This window comes from Haliaeetus leucocephalus, unplaced genomic scaffold (assembly GCF_000737465.1).
Source record: "Haliaeetus leucocephalus isolate CR32 unplaced genomic scaffold, Haliaeetus_leucocephalus-4.0 Scaffold1, whole genome shotgun sequence".
Classification (NCBI taxonomy): domain Eukaryota; kingdom Metazoa; phylum Chordata; class Aves; order Accipitriformes; family Accipitridae; genus Haliaeetus; species Haliaeetus leucocephalus.
The window spans coordinates 17605750-17620770 of NW_010972437.1; the positions used below are offsets into that span (position 1 = coordinate 17605750).

A 15021-nucleotide genomic window follows, 5' to 3' on the forward strand; every position below is an offset into this window, starting at 1 on the left:
GGCCCCCCGCGCCCGCGGGACGCCCCCGGCCCCCGCACGCCCCACAGCCGCCGCCTCTGAAGGTCGCCTCGGATTAAGGTCACGCCGCTCCCGCTGGGGGAGGGCGGGGAAGGCGGGGGGAAGGCAGTGACGGGACCGGCAAGGCTGGGAGCACCCTACAGTACCCTCCGCTTGGGGCCGAGCCCCCCATTCCCACCCTCCGGCATAGCCTGTCCTTCCTCAGAGCCGTTTGCACCCAGCACGGCCCGACCTCCCCAACCACAGAGCACAGAGGGGTCCCCACTGTGTCCCTGTCCCCTTCCCAGGACACGGTGGTCCCCAGGGCCAGGACCCTCCGGTTCAGAGAGACACAGGACCCAAAGAGCAGGGCACAGTTTGAGCATCCCGGGCCAAAACCTCCATGGGGATCCAAGCTGGGGCAACGCTGAGGGCAGGCACCAAAGTTCAGGTGGCCAATGCTCTAATAGACCTGGACCCTGGGCAAGCGTAAGAGCACTTCCAAACATCTTGCAGGAAGGCAGCGAGCGATCTCCCCAGTGGGCTCCATCCGGAGCCCATTGGAGAGAGCACTCGCTGCCTTCCTGCAAAGCAAGATAGAGCAGCACCTCCTCCCCCAAACCCCCCCACATTACCTGCTCCAGGAGAGATGGGGTGCCGAAGGGACACGGCCAGCTCCCACCAAGAAAAGCCACGTACTCTCCCCAGCTCACATCCCCAAGCTGGCACAGCCCCCCCCTTCCTCCTGCCTGCAATAAATCCCCCCCTCCAGCTTGCCCTCCCCAAGAGACCAGACCAGGAGCAATCTGTGCTGGCGCTGGGGTTTTATTATTTATTAATCCGAACTTAGAAAAAAAAAAAAAACCCCAAACCAAACAGAAGCATTTTCACACCCTGTCAAGGTCAGGGTGGACGGGAAGGAAAAGAAGGTGATAGTTACAAAACAGAACCCCGGGGGCAAGGAAGAGGCCATGCTCTGCCCTTGTTACGCAAGGCTGTGAGGGGAGGAGGGAAGGGAAACGAGATGGGATTTAAGACACTGTTGGCACGACACTGCAGATGATCAGCAAAATGGGCTCCTCGAGGAGGGGGGAGAAATCAAGTAGCTGCCCAGGCTTGCCTGCAGCCAAGAGCAGGCTCCACTGCAGCAGAGCAGAGGAGCTCCTCAGCTGCTTCCAAGAGCCTGCTGTGGCCACACTAACCCCTCAGCGCAGGGAAGGCAGGTAAGCGGCTGCTGGTCCAGTTTAATTACGGTGGGGCCAAGGCAGACACCAAGGCTGGTCTGAAAGCTGAAATGGATGCACCCGGCTGGCAGAGATGAACTGGAGGGGGGGAAGGGAGGGGGACCAGGACTGAGAGACGCCTGGCAGGCAGCGGCAGGCATGGAAGCTGACATACCTGGAGCCCGCAGGATGTCGCTCCCAGCTGTCCTGTGGCAAGGGATCATCGGTCAGTGGCCCGCCCACCACCACAAGGCAGGTTTCCTAATGCTGAGCTCCATTTGACAAGCCAGCCCCGCTGGGCAAGAGCTGGGCTAGATGAGAGACCAGCACACATCAGCCCCCAGCTGCTGGTTAGCTGCGGGAGTGCACTATTTACAGCACAAGAGCCACAGTCCTGCTGTCTTCTCCTCCCCCAAGAGCCCTGGGAAGCAAGCTTATGACGTGCGGGTTCATTGCAAGTAATCCACCCCTCCTCCTGGGGCAAGCACCGCAGTGGCCCAGCTCCAGCCACTGCCTCTGTGCCAAAGGAAAGGAAGAGAGAAGCTCGCTGCACCAGCCAGATGCAGAGCCAGGAGCAAGGAAGTGCTGGCAGGGAAGAAAGCTGTCCCTGGGCTACCTGCAGCTGAGTAGCAGTCTTAAGAGGGGATAAAACAACTGGATCAGCTTTTATTCAGCTCACTCATCTAAACAGACATGTAAACAAGAAGTGACAAGGAACCGGAGGGATGTGGCATGCACACCCCATGTCACACACTGCTTGGGCAGAGGCTGAGCTAGCTGGAAGAGCGGACATCTGCACTACCCCCTGCCTGGCAGTGGGGGGAGAGATGCCAGCCAAGTCTCCTGGAGAGATGGGGATCTCTACAGATTGTTTTTATTGATTTTTTTTTTTTTTTTTTTTAAGCTGTAGTATCAGCATTTGCTGGTGTTGCGATCCCCGGAGGCATGCTGCATTGCTACAGAGCGGCCCTTTGGCTGGGTGGGGTGGTCCGACAAGCTGGCAGCCAGCTGGTGTGCCCAGTTTGTTGCAGAAGAGGTCACCTGTTCCTGGTTCTTTGTAAACCTGAGCTGTTTCTTCCCCAGTCCCCCACCTCCCCCAGCAGTCATTGCGGAGGAAGAGGGATGCCCCGTGGGTCAGTGACTTGACCCTCTTGCAGGTTCTTGACAAGCTGAGCCAGCCAGCGCTTTGTGGTGGTGTCATCCTTCAGGACCTGGGCGAAGGTGGTGTCCTTCAGTTGGTCAGGAAGGCACTGCCTGAGAGCTTCACGTGCCCTACATCAAGAGACAAGAAACGGGGCCCAACAAATAAACTCACAGGGGCAAGAGGGGAGCAAACCCCACTGGGGACACAACGCTCCTTTGCCTGGGGGTCTCCCTGGCAGGGCCACCCAAGGAAAGAACCAAGCAGCAGCACTGCAGCACACGGCACTCAGGCAGCCAGCCCAGCTCCCATCCCTCACACTAGACCTCACCGAGCCAGCTCCTGTGCCCTGACACCCGTCAGTCAAGAGCAATGTGATGCCAGGAGAGGCTGAGATGATAAATATATACCCAGCAGCTTTGGGCAGAGCTGCTGATCAGCATGAAATCAGTTTGTATTCCCTCAACTGAATTTCATCTATTGGCTTCTACTAACAACAGCCCACATGATGCAGAAGAGGGAGAGCATAGCATACCTTCTACCTCAGTCCCTCTCTTGTACCTAGTTCAAACTACATTTGAGCTCAGGTAGCTGTAGCTTGCACAGCTTGAATCTGCACCAGACCCAAACAGTCACTGTTTCTCCCATCCACAAAAGCTCCTGGACTAGCAATAAAAAAAACAAGCCAAAAACCCCACCTATTTTCCACACTGAGCTAAGGCTGACATAAGGACAGACAAGGAACCTTGACTCTCCCCAAGTGGGCACTGTAGAGAAGAACTGCACTTCCAAGGGAGAGGGAGAAGCCCCTACCCAAACTCCTAAAATGTTTACCTGGGGTTATCGGAAAGGCGAAGGTAGCAGCGGACGACATGTTTCAGTAGCCGTGCCGACGGCTCCTTGGAGAGCTGCAGGACCATTTTACCCTGTTCGATAGAGGCCAGTGCCACCAGTTAAAGTCTTTGTAAGAACACCTTCACAATCAGCAGAGACTGGGAAAGACCATCAAATCACTCACTCTGGCTTCCCATGCATCACAGCCCATTACCTTTCATCTAGATACCCTGCATGGAGCCCAGCACTCTGCTTTCCAAGATGCCTTTAAAAGCAGCTAGCCACGACTTGGAAAGGATTCTCCCAGCAGCTTGGGGAAAGCTTGTCTCATCTCTGTTTGGTTTTTACCTCCCCGGGACTGCTTAGTGGTCCAACCCTCTGTTAGATTAAAGAGAACCTGGGGTTTCCCCCTGGTGGAGGAAGGCAAATGTACCCCAAACACTTTGATAAGCTCAGGCTGAGTCACCCCGTGAGGTGTGCTCCCAAGCTCTGCAACCCTCCCTGTTCTCATCTGTGCTGCCTTCATCTCAACGCCCTTTTAAAACCTTAACAATAGCCTGGGAAACCATGCCAGAGCACTGGGCTCACCCACACCACATATAGTAAGATCCACATCTGGTCTTATCATGCATCCAAGAGTTGTATTTAATTGCTCCTACATCCCTCATTAAGCCATTACTGGGAAGCAAGACCAGGGCAGATCTCCCTGGCCCAGCCTCCGTTTCTCACACTATGTAGGACTTTGCACATGGTTGCACCTTTGAATGCACCCAGCCTAGCAAACAGTGTGGATGCCTTCACATGCCTGCTTTAAAGGAGTTTAACAGTCTGCTTCCTCATGTTCAGGAGTCAATCAGATCTGCCCAACAAGTTGGGGTTTTTTCCTGTAAAACTACATTGGCTAGCACTAAGCATTTTCCTCATTAGCCAAATTCACCCATATTTGGATAGTCAGGCAGTTAGCAATTAGGAGGTCCCCCTCGTCTGCCCTTTTGCAAGCTTTCTGTTCTCAGCAATTCCCCAGGATACCAGTATTTCTCTGAAACAAAGAACAGGTCAGAGAGCTCCTCAAACCTCTCCCAGATGGGAAATACTAACCTGCTCTTTTAAAAGCATCCAATACTTGCATAACATTTTACGCAGTTATCAGCAGACAAGGAAGTAAATCATCACCCTCATGAGACAGAGTACACTATCCCAATTTTTGAAATAGAGAACAGAAATGTCTATGAACATTTTCATCTTTCTCTGTAGCACTATGGAATATTAATCATGTCAGTGCTTCACCCAATGGCGGGATTATACCACAGCTAGCATTTCTTCCATGCTGACACAGTTTTACACACCCACATCCTTCCGTGTTCATACCCTTCCCAGCCATGGATTCTTCCTTGGTCTCCTTCCCTCCCCTACCCCAGGGTTTCTAACTGCATCCTTCACTTTGCCCCCGAGCCACATGTACTTTCATCAAAGCAGATCCTTTTCTTGAATGCAAAAATCATGTCACATTGCATATTATGGACACCAGCTCGTGATCGTTCATATTTTGCTGTTTGTGGGTGAATTAGGAGGTAACATTTTCTTTATATTTGGGAAAACAGACAGACAAATAAATATTCCTAATGAAAGTATCAACATTTAGGCAGAGAACCAGCATTGCAAAGCGCTTAACTTAATGCTGCATTTTCTTCTCCTGAGATTGCTCTTTAAAAAACAAGCAACCAACCAAACAAACAGAAAAGAAGGACAACAGCTATTCCAGGGCAGACATGTATTCCCCTCAGCAAGCTCAAAGATAATAAAGCTCAAGTTGGGGCTATTACTCCTGGGATGAACAAATTATGAGTACCCAAACTTCTCCTTCACAGGGGACAGGGAATGGACAAAAATTGTCTGCTCTTTCTGTGTTCCAACACAAGAATTAAAAGTCATAAGCAGCAGCTAGTAGGAGCCAGGTTCAAAGAGAAAAAAAAGGAGGTTGGCCTTCCAGGCAGCAAACAGGAAACCCATGAAACTCCCTGGTAAACGACACTGTGGACACAAAAAGTTTCCATGGGTTTAAGGGAAGGATAGGACAAACACTGGGGGTTACTGCATAGAAAATGCACCACTGGCCTCAGAAATCCAAAGCTGAAAATAGCTGGCAGCTGCAAGACTGTTATAAGGGCAAACATCATATATGCTTGCCCTGCTCTTACTCCTTTGCTCAACCTGCTGCTCTTTCAGCCTGTTGTGGGAGACATAAATGGGAAATGTATCCATAATCTGAGCAGTGGGATCATTCATTCTTACATAAAATTGAATCAATTCACATCCAGCCAACAACCCTGAAAACTCTTTTTCTTCTCTGGACATGTTCACCCATTTTATCTTGGGGACTTAGTGTGTTACAACTAATATGTGTTCTCTTGACACGCAAACCAGAGATATACAAAGGAAACATATGGAGGCAGAGAGCTACAGTGTCAAAAGCAATAAGCCCAAGAACGATTTGCCTTCCTCATCCTGTACTCCAGCCAGAGGGCAGTAAAGTAGCTGCTGAAAAAGGTAGCTGCTAGAGCATAATTTTTTCTTTTTTTTAAAAGAGGGGAAACAAATAATCTTACCAGTATCATGGCAACATGGGAAAACCGCTCGTAAGTCTGACAGATATATGCCAACCCTGTGTCATCCAGGAGAATTTTCTGAAGAATGAATGTAGCAACCTAGAATGGGGAGAAAGCAGAAAAGAAAGCGTATAAACAACTTATCTATCCTGAAAAGAAACAGCCTTTGTGCTGTGTTCTTTTCTAGGCAGTCCCAGAGCTGAAAGGCCTTTCAGCAGGCAGCAAATCCTTTACTCGGTGAAAGTTTAAAGCCAAAAGAAAATGCAGGACACTACACAATGCTTTGCATCTCTGGCTAAAGAGATGGACGCAAAGCAGTGTGTACAAGATGGCTGGATGCAGGTTGCATAAGACAGCAACTACTGCTGGGCCACTCAGGGCAGCCTCAGGATTACATCCACACTACTCTGGTCATAGGGCAAGAAGCAGGAGAAGGACCTGTCCCTTGGCCCTGCCATCTAGACAGCAAGATGATTTTGGTTTTCATCTTGAGTGTTATCGATTCATCATGAGACACGTGACTTTCTGGAAGAACCTCAGCCAGCTATGTCAGCAGGCTTCACCAGAAAAGCACACACAGACTAAAACCTGCAGCCAGCCTACCTGGGTCATCGGACCAGTCTGACCACAGATCTGAGCTCATGGGGGAAAGAGGCCCCTGATCAGAGGAGACAACAAACTGGTCCAGTGTGGTGAGCATTCCCACAACTACCACCAACAGCTGCCGCCAAACCTCTGCACTGCATAGCTACAGCATTTGTTCTTTCAGGCCAAGGAAAGTTGATCCAGCTCAGCCCTGAAAGTTACTCTGCAGGGCTGCAAAGGATGGAACAGGTGCTGAGAGCAGAGAGGTCTTTCCCAGCAAAACTACCAAGCTTGGGAACTCCAGCTTAGTTTGGTGGGTTTGATTTGTTTGTTTTTTCAGGAGGTAAAAACTCCATCCAGAGTTGCCCCAGCATTTGCAACAGGACACAAGCCAACTCTGCAGGTTACTGGCTGCCTGCTCAGAGATAAACAAGTCTTAATAAGGACAAATATGACAAGTCTTAATTAGGACAAAAAGAGTAGGTACCGTTTTGGAGAGTTCACTGCCAGACTCCATAATGCGTAAGCACAGGGGGATAATTTCTGTTGTCAGTAAGAAATTTATCACTTCTTGCTCATCAGTTTTCACCAAGGCCCCTTGAAGGAAAAACAAAACCCAAAATCAATACATGATAAATTGTTTCCAAAAAGTCTCACCTTTCAAAGAGGGCCTATGCTGTGTCCTCCCCAGGAATCATTAAGTCTGAATGGCAGGCAGAGCAACTGTTGGCCTAAATACCTTGCAGCACATGGCTGGAGAAGAAATCGTTCTGGCAACATAAAAGTAATCAAGCTGGGTTTGGGGGTTGTTTGTTTTTCAGAAAGGGGATGCATTCTTGGCTGTCCCCCTGTGGTAATACAAACACAAGAGGATCATACCACCCACAGCAACCTCTGTGAAGAAGTGCATTTTAAGACCCATTTTATGCATTGCGAGAGAAATGTTTGGGGCAGAAAGAATTAAAAAAAAAAAAACAACAAGATAAGGGTAAGACAGGGCAAATACACCCAAGTCAATCAATGACAAAAACCCAAAGAAAGCCAAGTCTGCACCCACCCATCCCAGTGTCTAGCTGGCTGGGCTGAGGGTGAAGGCACAACAAGCCTGCAGGTGCTTGTACTCACAGAAAACATATTTTTGGCAATGCACCCAGACTTCAGTATTTTCTTATTAGTGAAAAGCCCAGTTCCTACACACTAAGAGGAATGTGCCTCCAGAACTGATGGAAAAGGAGCAGCTCCTCCTGTTAACACTACAGGACTCAGAAGATCCCAATAAAAAGAGACCTGTGATTTTGATCGTGCAGGTCTCTATACGCACAGCATGAACTGCATCCAACTTGGTAAGAAACCAGTGCTCCAGTGTTAGTCTGGCTGCTTACCAATCACTCCAAGGCTCGTGAGCCGCAGGTACTCAAATGGACGTGTCTTGCTAACTGTGTGCAAGAAGGGGTACAGGAAGAGAGGGATATGAGCTGCCAGAAAAGCTGACCTGCAAGAAAGGGAGAACACGCAATGTGAGAGACAAGACAAAAAAAGCGAGCGCACAATCCAGCATTACCATGCAGAGCCTCCTGACAGACACCACTGCTGGTGCTCCTCAGAAGACGGTAACAGTTTGTTCTCTGATGGAAAGGCATGAAGTAAATTCTGCACTGGACACAGCACAAAACCTAACACCTAAACTGTCAGCTACCTGCATTGCTGCTTCCAGCTCATCAGGAACAGAGCACATCCTGTTGTTTTTGTTACCCCTTACTGCCACCCAGTCCCTCTGCTTTGTACATTCACTGTTGCATTTCACCTTGCAGGCTCCCATGAGCAGAGACAGTCAGCCACAATGCACGTGCAAAGGATCTGCATGACAGAAATCCAGACTGGCTGATCTCTAGGCATTACCACAGTTTAAATGTGCACAGCCACCTTTCCCCAAGAGTCCTCACACTGCCTTCTGAAAATGGTGAAAAATACAGACTGCAGGGAGAAACCTGGAGACTGCTCTGCTAGCAGAAGGAAGCTCTCTTGCACAGTCATCCAACATTCTTCCTCTGTTTTCAGTTTTCAAACTTTAAATGTAAAGGTGTGTGGTGTAAAACTACCGTATTTCTTTGGATATCATCTCATGGAGGGTTGCTGTATAACACTGCTTTGCAGCAGCTGAAAAACAACTTCAGCTATGCAGCACTTTCTTCTCAGCAGGAACAGAAGCATGAGATCATGGATCTCTGGGTAGTTTTCTTCTGAGTTTCAGCTACTGATTTTGGCTGAACCAACACCATCTTTTCCCCTGCTGACATGGGGTGGACACAGATTGAGAAAACCTGAAGTCAGGCAGGAGGACTCCAGACATGGCTCCGCTATTACTCCCTTGCCACACACGGCCTCTGGGAAGAACAGTCCTGCTCATTCCACCCTTTGGACAGCTGGTCTAAGTACCTGTAAGCTGCTAGTTTAAATAACTGTAAGCTCATTAAAACAAGGATCCTGCACACAGCACTCAGCACAAAGGCTCTCATCTCTGGCTGAGCTCCCAGGAGCCACAACCCAATGTTTTCAGAATTTGCAGAATCTCAAGATGATCCACAGAATGCAATGCATTTAGGATCACCATAAAGCTGTCATCCTGATAATCTGTGCAAACAAGTGAAAGCAGCAGGCAGCTGCCTATCTTCCAGCTCTGTCCTCTGTTCCACTTGCCTTGGTAAAAAAGAAGAAAGGCGCTTATGTGCTTCTGGAGTCAAACAGACAGGCTGAGCTGTCAACATCAACACCTCAGAAAACTCAGGCACTTGCAAACACTTACCTCGTTTCAGGATGCGATGCAACACACTGTAGTAGAGCTAAAGCATTGCAGACTCTGTTGGACTGATGGGCTGTCAAAGTCGGAGGGTTGATTGATGGATAAATATTTACAATTTCCTAAAAATTAACAGATGAAGAAAAGTTAAAAGAGAAAAACATCAGAAAGCTGCACCAAAGCACTTGCCGAACAAGTAAGTATGGTGACAGGCGATGACAGTCTGCTTTCACCAAGCACCACTTTGAAGTTACCTGGCAGCCACCACGCTGACCAGGCAAGGGCAGAGCTGGGTCAGAGTCAATTTCACAAGGAGTCACAGGAATGTATTCAAACCTTACATTTCAGTAAAAAAGGGTTAATTTGATTTCCTGGCTCTTTACTAGTGTAGGGACCGCTTTGTTTTGAACTTCCAGATCCAAGAGAAGCGTTGTTTATTGTTCCTGTGCCTAGAGGCAGAGCACACCCACTCTATTCAAACTGTAGCTGCTGGTACTCTTCTAACTCAATGCAGGTGAAGCAGCCAAGGGAGAGAAATCTGATTCAGAAATCTGCCTACTTCCAGCTATAGCTCCCTTCTAATTTTCTTCACTTGTTTCAGGGCCACTCTGAGAACAGTTTGACATCGCTAATCCTGCATTCTTTTCTTTCCTTCTTCGAAAGAGATTACTAGATTCAGCAGTGAGATAGCCAGTCATCAGCTGTAGAGTAGTTTGCCCAGAGATAAGCTGAGCTGCTTCATTTCACATGAAATGCAGGTACATTCACTAGAGCAGCGAGCAGCATTCCCATGCTGACCTTCCAGTGGGCTCCCTGCAAGGGCAACCTTCTGACCAGGATGTGCTCAAGCTCACGTAGAACAAATCAAACCAGAGATCTTAGGGGTAAAGACTGTTGTGGCTCTGCTCTGACACTGTATGAAAATAAACAGAATGTGATCCACAGGGAGCTCATACAGCCAAGAGCTAGCTTGTTCCCCTTCCAACTACGTATGTTATCTAATTAGAAATCTTACAGTCTCTGCACACATCGCCTTGCTAGTGATGATTAATGGCAAATGGGCTTGCCACATCTGCTCCCCTCACCATGTGACCCAATAAATATCATACAATGGCAATAAGGGACTCCGCCAGTGCCTCCCCAGATCTGCCCCATGGACACACAAGCGCTGCAATGTGCTGGTGCTGCACCCTGGAATAAAGATGCTGCCAGTCCTACCCACCTGAAGGAGTGCTGCAATCGTGCCAAATGAGTGCCACAGCATCGGGGCAAGGTCAGGCACAGACTCACGCTTCTTACTCAGCTCCAGCAGCGCATTCTCCCGTGTCTCAGGGCTGGACAGCTCATTGATCCACTGGTAGATCTTTTCGCGGTCAACCTGAGCCAGCGCTGTTGGCACAGGCTGGGAAGGAGACAAGAAAACTTCAGTCCAAACATTTTATCCAGGTGTCACAAAAACTCTTCCCACAACCTGGCAGATAAACAAAAAAGTGCTCAAGAAACTCCTGACTGGGGGAGGAAGGAACTAAAGCTGCATTAAGATGCTCTGGATATGGATCCCTTCCTTAGATTAGTCTTATTATTTCACCTATTTGAAATGTAAAGTTTTTACTTTCTGGCCTGACTCATCAGGACAATCTCTCTTAATCCACTTGTCAGTAGTACCTTGTGACTTCATTCAGCAACATAAGAGCCATGCTGCTGCCTGCCTACGCCAGCAGAGCTCCCAGGAAGGTCACACACACTTTAGCCAGCTATCATTTGCTCCACCTGCATTTAGCACACGTTCATTTCATGCTTCAAGTGCAAGCTTCCACAAATTCAAAGTAAGGCAGATGCTACCTTTTTCTCTCCAAAACCATCCAAGACATTGGAACCTGCCAATAGGATTCACCCAACGTACCTGAGAAAAATATTCATACAAATACTGGAAAAAGTCTTACTACTCCAACATCAGACACCATCCACAGCCAGTAACATCTGCTGGTAGAGACATCTCATATTCACCCCATGTATCTTGTTTACATGCATGGAGCTAAAAGGGAATTTTTCAAGACTGATTTTGTGCAAAAATTCCTGTTCAAAATAAAGCCAGAGAAGGGTACATCTATATTCATAGTCAAGGCATATTTTCTACTACTCAGGAGAAATGCAGGATTTCTATTCTGCCTTTCTTGGAACATCAGGTAAAGAACAGCATCAAGGCCAACAAGTTTTCAAGCCAAAAAAAATGAGGGAGGGCTGGGAAGGAAAGGAAGAGAAACAGGGACTGTGGAATTGTAGCATAGTTTCTGTGGAGAGGGAAAGGCGCAAGCCTTTCAATGAAAGTTTGTCTCGTGCCTCTGCTGGCACAACAAGCACTCAAGGTGCAAACAAATGCTCAGCAGGCTTCCTAAGTAGACAGTTTGGCGATTCAGATACAAAATTCTGACAAACAGCAGCAATAAAACCTCCTGTGTGAACACTTCCAAAACCCAGTTTAGAACATACTCAAACATTCTGCTGTAGTGTTTACTATTCAAGCAAAGCACAGCCCTATTCATATGCTGCTGCTCCTGAGCTAGCCTGCATGCAACCACTCAGCATCTCCACGTGTACAGCAATCATGGCTGGGAACAGAGAACGGACTCTATTTCTTCTTTTTTTTTCTTTAAAAAAAACCCCCAGACTGAAACTCTTCATGTGCTTACCATGACAGATGTGAGCACTGCCTGTACCACACTGACAACAACGCTACTACTAAGCAGCTAATGGCTGAGGCACTGAGGAGAATAAAACTCCTGTTCAGGAACTGAAAGTGGCTGGAATCAAACCTGAAACCATATGCCAGAGGCAGGCTCCCAGAACTGCAGGAGGGATGAAGGGAGACTTCTTAACCTTTGGCAGACCTGTCCAGAGCTTTCTGCCTCTATTGCTGCAAAGGTGTCCCTCCTCCATTCATCCACGTATTAGATCCAAAGAGATCACATCCAAAGAGATTCTTCCTCAGCTGTTGAGATTTCTCTCTCCCCCAGCCACTTCCATCATTATTATTTAACTCAAATGTCTATATATAAGCCAATGTGCTGTTATCAGTCCCTGTACTCTAGGGCTCAAATACCTTTTTAGCTGTTCATCTTTCCTCCTATCCTTTCTTCTCTCTTGTTTACTCAATTTTTAATTTATTTTTTTTTCCAGAACCTCACACTAAATGAGTAATCCTGACAAATTTATTGTCCTCTTACACCTGGGAGTGCAATTCCAATGGCAACTCCTACACTGGAGCTCAGAAAGAGAGGGAGAATGAACAAAGACCATTTGTTTTTATTTGGGATGGTAGAGTGACAAGCAGTGTAGCAATAATGTTGTTATAATTGTGTTATCTAAAGCTTCCATCTATTTTTCTAGACTCACTGGAAGTTTCAGTTCCTGAAAGCTTAAATACATCGACCCTTTAAAAGCACAATCATGTGCTTGTGATCCCCAGAGAATACTAAGTAGATTTTCCACACAATTAAGTTTATGATGGCCAATATCTGTCTTAGCCAGAACCAACTGCTTTTCACAGGCTCTACAGTTGCTCCTCTCATTTTAGTTTCAATTGAAAGAGACACATTTTTTTCCTAATTTCCTACTTTATTGTTGTTCCCCCTTCTCCCTCTAAAACGTAAAATTCTGGGGAACCCTGAGGCCTACATACAAATCCTGCAAGCTCCAAGACAGAACCCTGCCAGGCAGACTTTCTCTTCCACACAGGGAAAGCAAAAGTTACCAACAGTACCTCAACACAGCACAAACTAGCCACCTCTGCATCACGAAAGATCTTGTAACACCCTCCTCAAGAGAAACAACATTACCTCAAACATCCATGCCTGATTACATTTCCAACAATCACATAACGAACTGGATTTAGGCAATTGGCTTTCTCTTCCTGAGCAGTTGCTGCTAGGCACACTGGTAAAAATACTGGCACACCAAAGCAGAACATTGACTAATCGGATACATGTGCTTTTTAAACTATTTTGACAGATCACTAACTCAAAAATACCAAAATGAACTTTGAACTTCAATAATAGTGAATTAGCTAGTTTGAGTTGGGCTTTCAGTGCTTACTGCTAATTACAGCTACATTTATTGTTTTTAGCCTGTTCTCGAGCCTCTAGCATGTTATGCTGTCTTCAGGTCTGAAATCAAAGTGTCAGTTCTGCTGCCACCAGCATCACTGTATAAAGACCAGTGCTCTGGCTTACCACAACTTTATCACAACAGTGTTCACAACACCTAAAGGGATTCCTGAGCCAATTCATGACCCTACTAGGAGGTAACGTTATTTACCGCAGCTCCCAAGCGCATTTCTAGCACTAAACATCCTTCCCTGTCACCTTTAGTCGAAGCATACTAACCGACTGTGGTAAGAAACACTTCAATACAGAACTACCAGCTGGTGTGAATTATGTATAAATTAAATATACATTCAAATGAGTCCCCAAATAAAGTTGATTTCTATTCCTGAAACAGATTATTTTTTTAAAATTGTCTTTTTTAAAAAATCCTTCTATAGAGTGGTGACTAGAACACAGATAGAGGATTAATGGGAGATACAACAGTCCCTCGTGCATTTTTGACAAGCACTTAGGAATTACATTGCTATAAACATGTAAATGCTGATTAAGAGAGTTCACTATGACCTTGCACACCATTCTATGCTCCGGAAACCGTCACTTTAAATCAGAGGTATTTGCCAGCACTCCAGGAAACAATTTAAAGTCACGAGCACTTAAGATGGGAAGATTTAAAAACTTCTCTCAACTTATGCTCATAAGTATTTTACTCACTCTTGTTTACTTGTTAGTCCAAGCAGATCCTTGAGATAAGTTCCTTTGAAAACAGCTCTAACTGCTGGTCTTGCAATACACCTCCCAACCCCAATACACGCCAGAGACTCAATCAACTCTAGGAAGTCTTATACACACGACAAATGTGCATTTGGAGAAGCAAAAACCAAAACACAAACCCGCTCAGATGGGAGATAAGATGCAGTAACCACATCGTTCAAACTCAGCTTCCGTTTTTGAACCCAACCAGGCCAAGGTACCGCTCCTCTCCCACCAGCCTGAACATCAGGCACCTCATCCCACCACGGCAGCTTCCCGAGGGGAGGAGGGCAAGCACCAACTACGGACAGCACTGCAAGGTGTTGGGGAAAAAGGAAGAAGCAACAGGCAGTCTCTGCTTTTCCTCCCGCTTGCATGCCGCCCTGAGGAGCTTTTCGCTATCTCCTCTTTCCCTCTGCAGTTGAGGCCAGAAGCAGAAGAGCTCCCCAGAGAACAGAGGAGGTGGCCGGGCATTCAGGAGGCGGCCGGGCATTCAGGAGGCGTCCAGGCGCAGCGCGGGGGAGGGAGCGCAGGGGGCAAGAGGAGGGAAGGAGGGAAAACCGAGGTGGTACACAGCGGGCTGAAGGAGCGCAGCCGAGGCACCCAGCAGGGAAGCCCTCCTGGCCCCTGGGCGAGCCACCCCGTCCCCAGGAGCACCAGAGCAAGACACGGCCCCCTCGGGGAGGCTCAGAGGAGTCCCGGGGGGAGGGGGGGAGAGGGGCAGCCGGAGCGAAAAAGTGCTCACTCCCCGCCTCCCCGCTACCAGAGGGATCCCGCCGCCCCAGCCGGGCACCGGGGCACTGCGGGGAGGGAGCTCACCCGGGCTGCGACACCCCGCGGCCCAAAGCCCTCCCCGCCCCCGCCGCGGGCGGCCGAGGGGAAACGTCCCCCTCACAGCTACGAGCGGCCGCGCACCCCGCAGCCCCGCTCCCCGCGCGGCCTGCGCAACGGGGTCCCCTCCCCAGCCCCAGCCCGTCCCGCCCCG

General features: G+C 48.3%; 1 protein-coding gene across 1 annotated transcript; it reads right to left on the bottom strand.

The window, feature by feature from the left end:
- Nucleotides 1-2121: 2121 nt before the first annotated feature.
- RQCD1 (RCD1 required for cell differentiation1 homolog (S. pombe)) lies at nucleotides 2122-14521 on the bottom strand. The gene is made up of 8 exons (XM_010568222.1): nucleotides 14177-14521; nucleotides 10406-10585; nucleotides 9190-9305; nucleotides 7769-7878; nucleotides 6874-6983; nucleotides 5802-5900; nucleotides 3196-3287; nucleotides 2122-2492 (listed from the first exon to the last, which is right to left on the bottom strand). Exons 1-8 carry the CDS (start codon nucleotides 14411-14413, stop codon nucleotides 2324-2326), a joined length of 1113 nt encoding a protein of 370 aa, XP_010566524.1. The 5' UTR covers nucleotides 14414-14521; the 3' UTR covers nucleotides 2122-2323.
- Nucleotides 14522-15021: the final 500 nt, after the last annotated feature.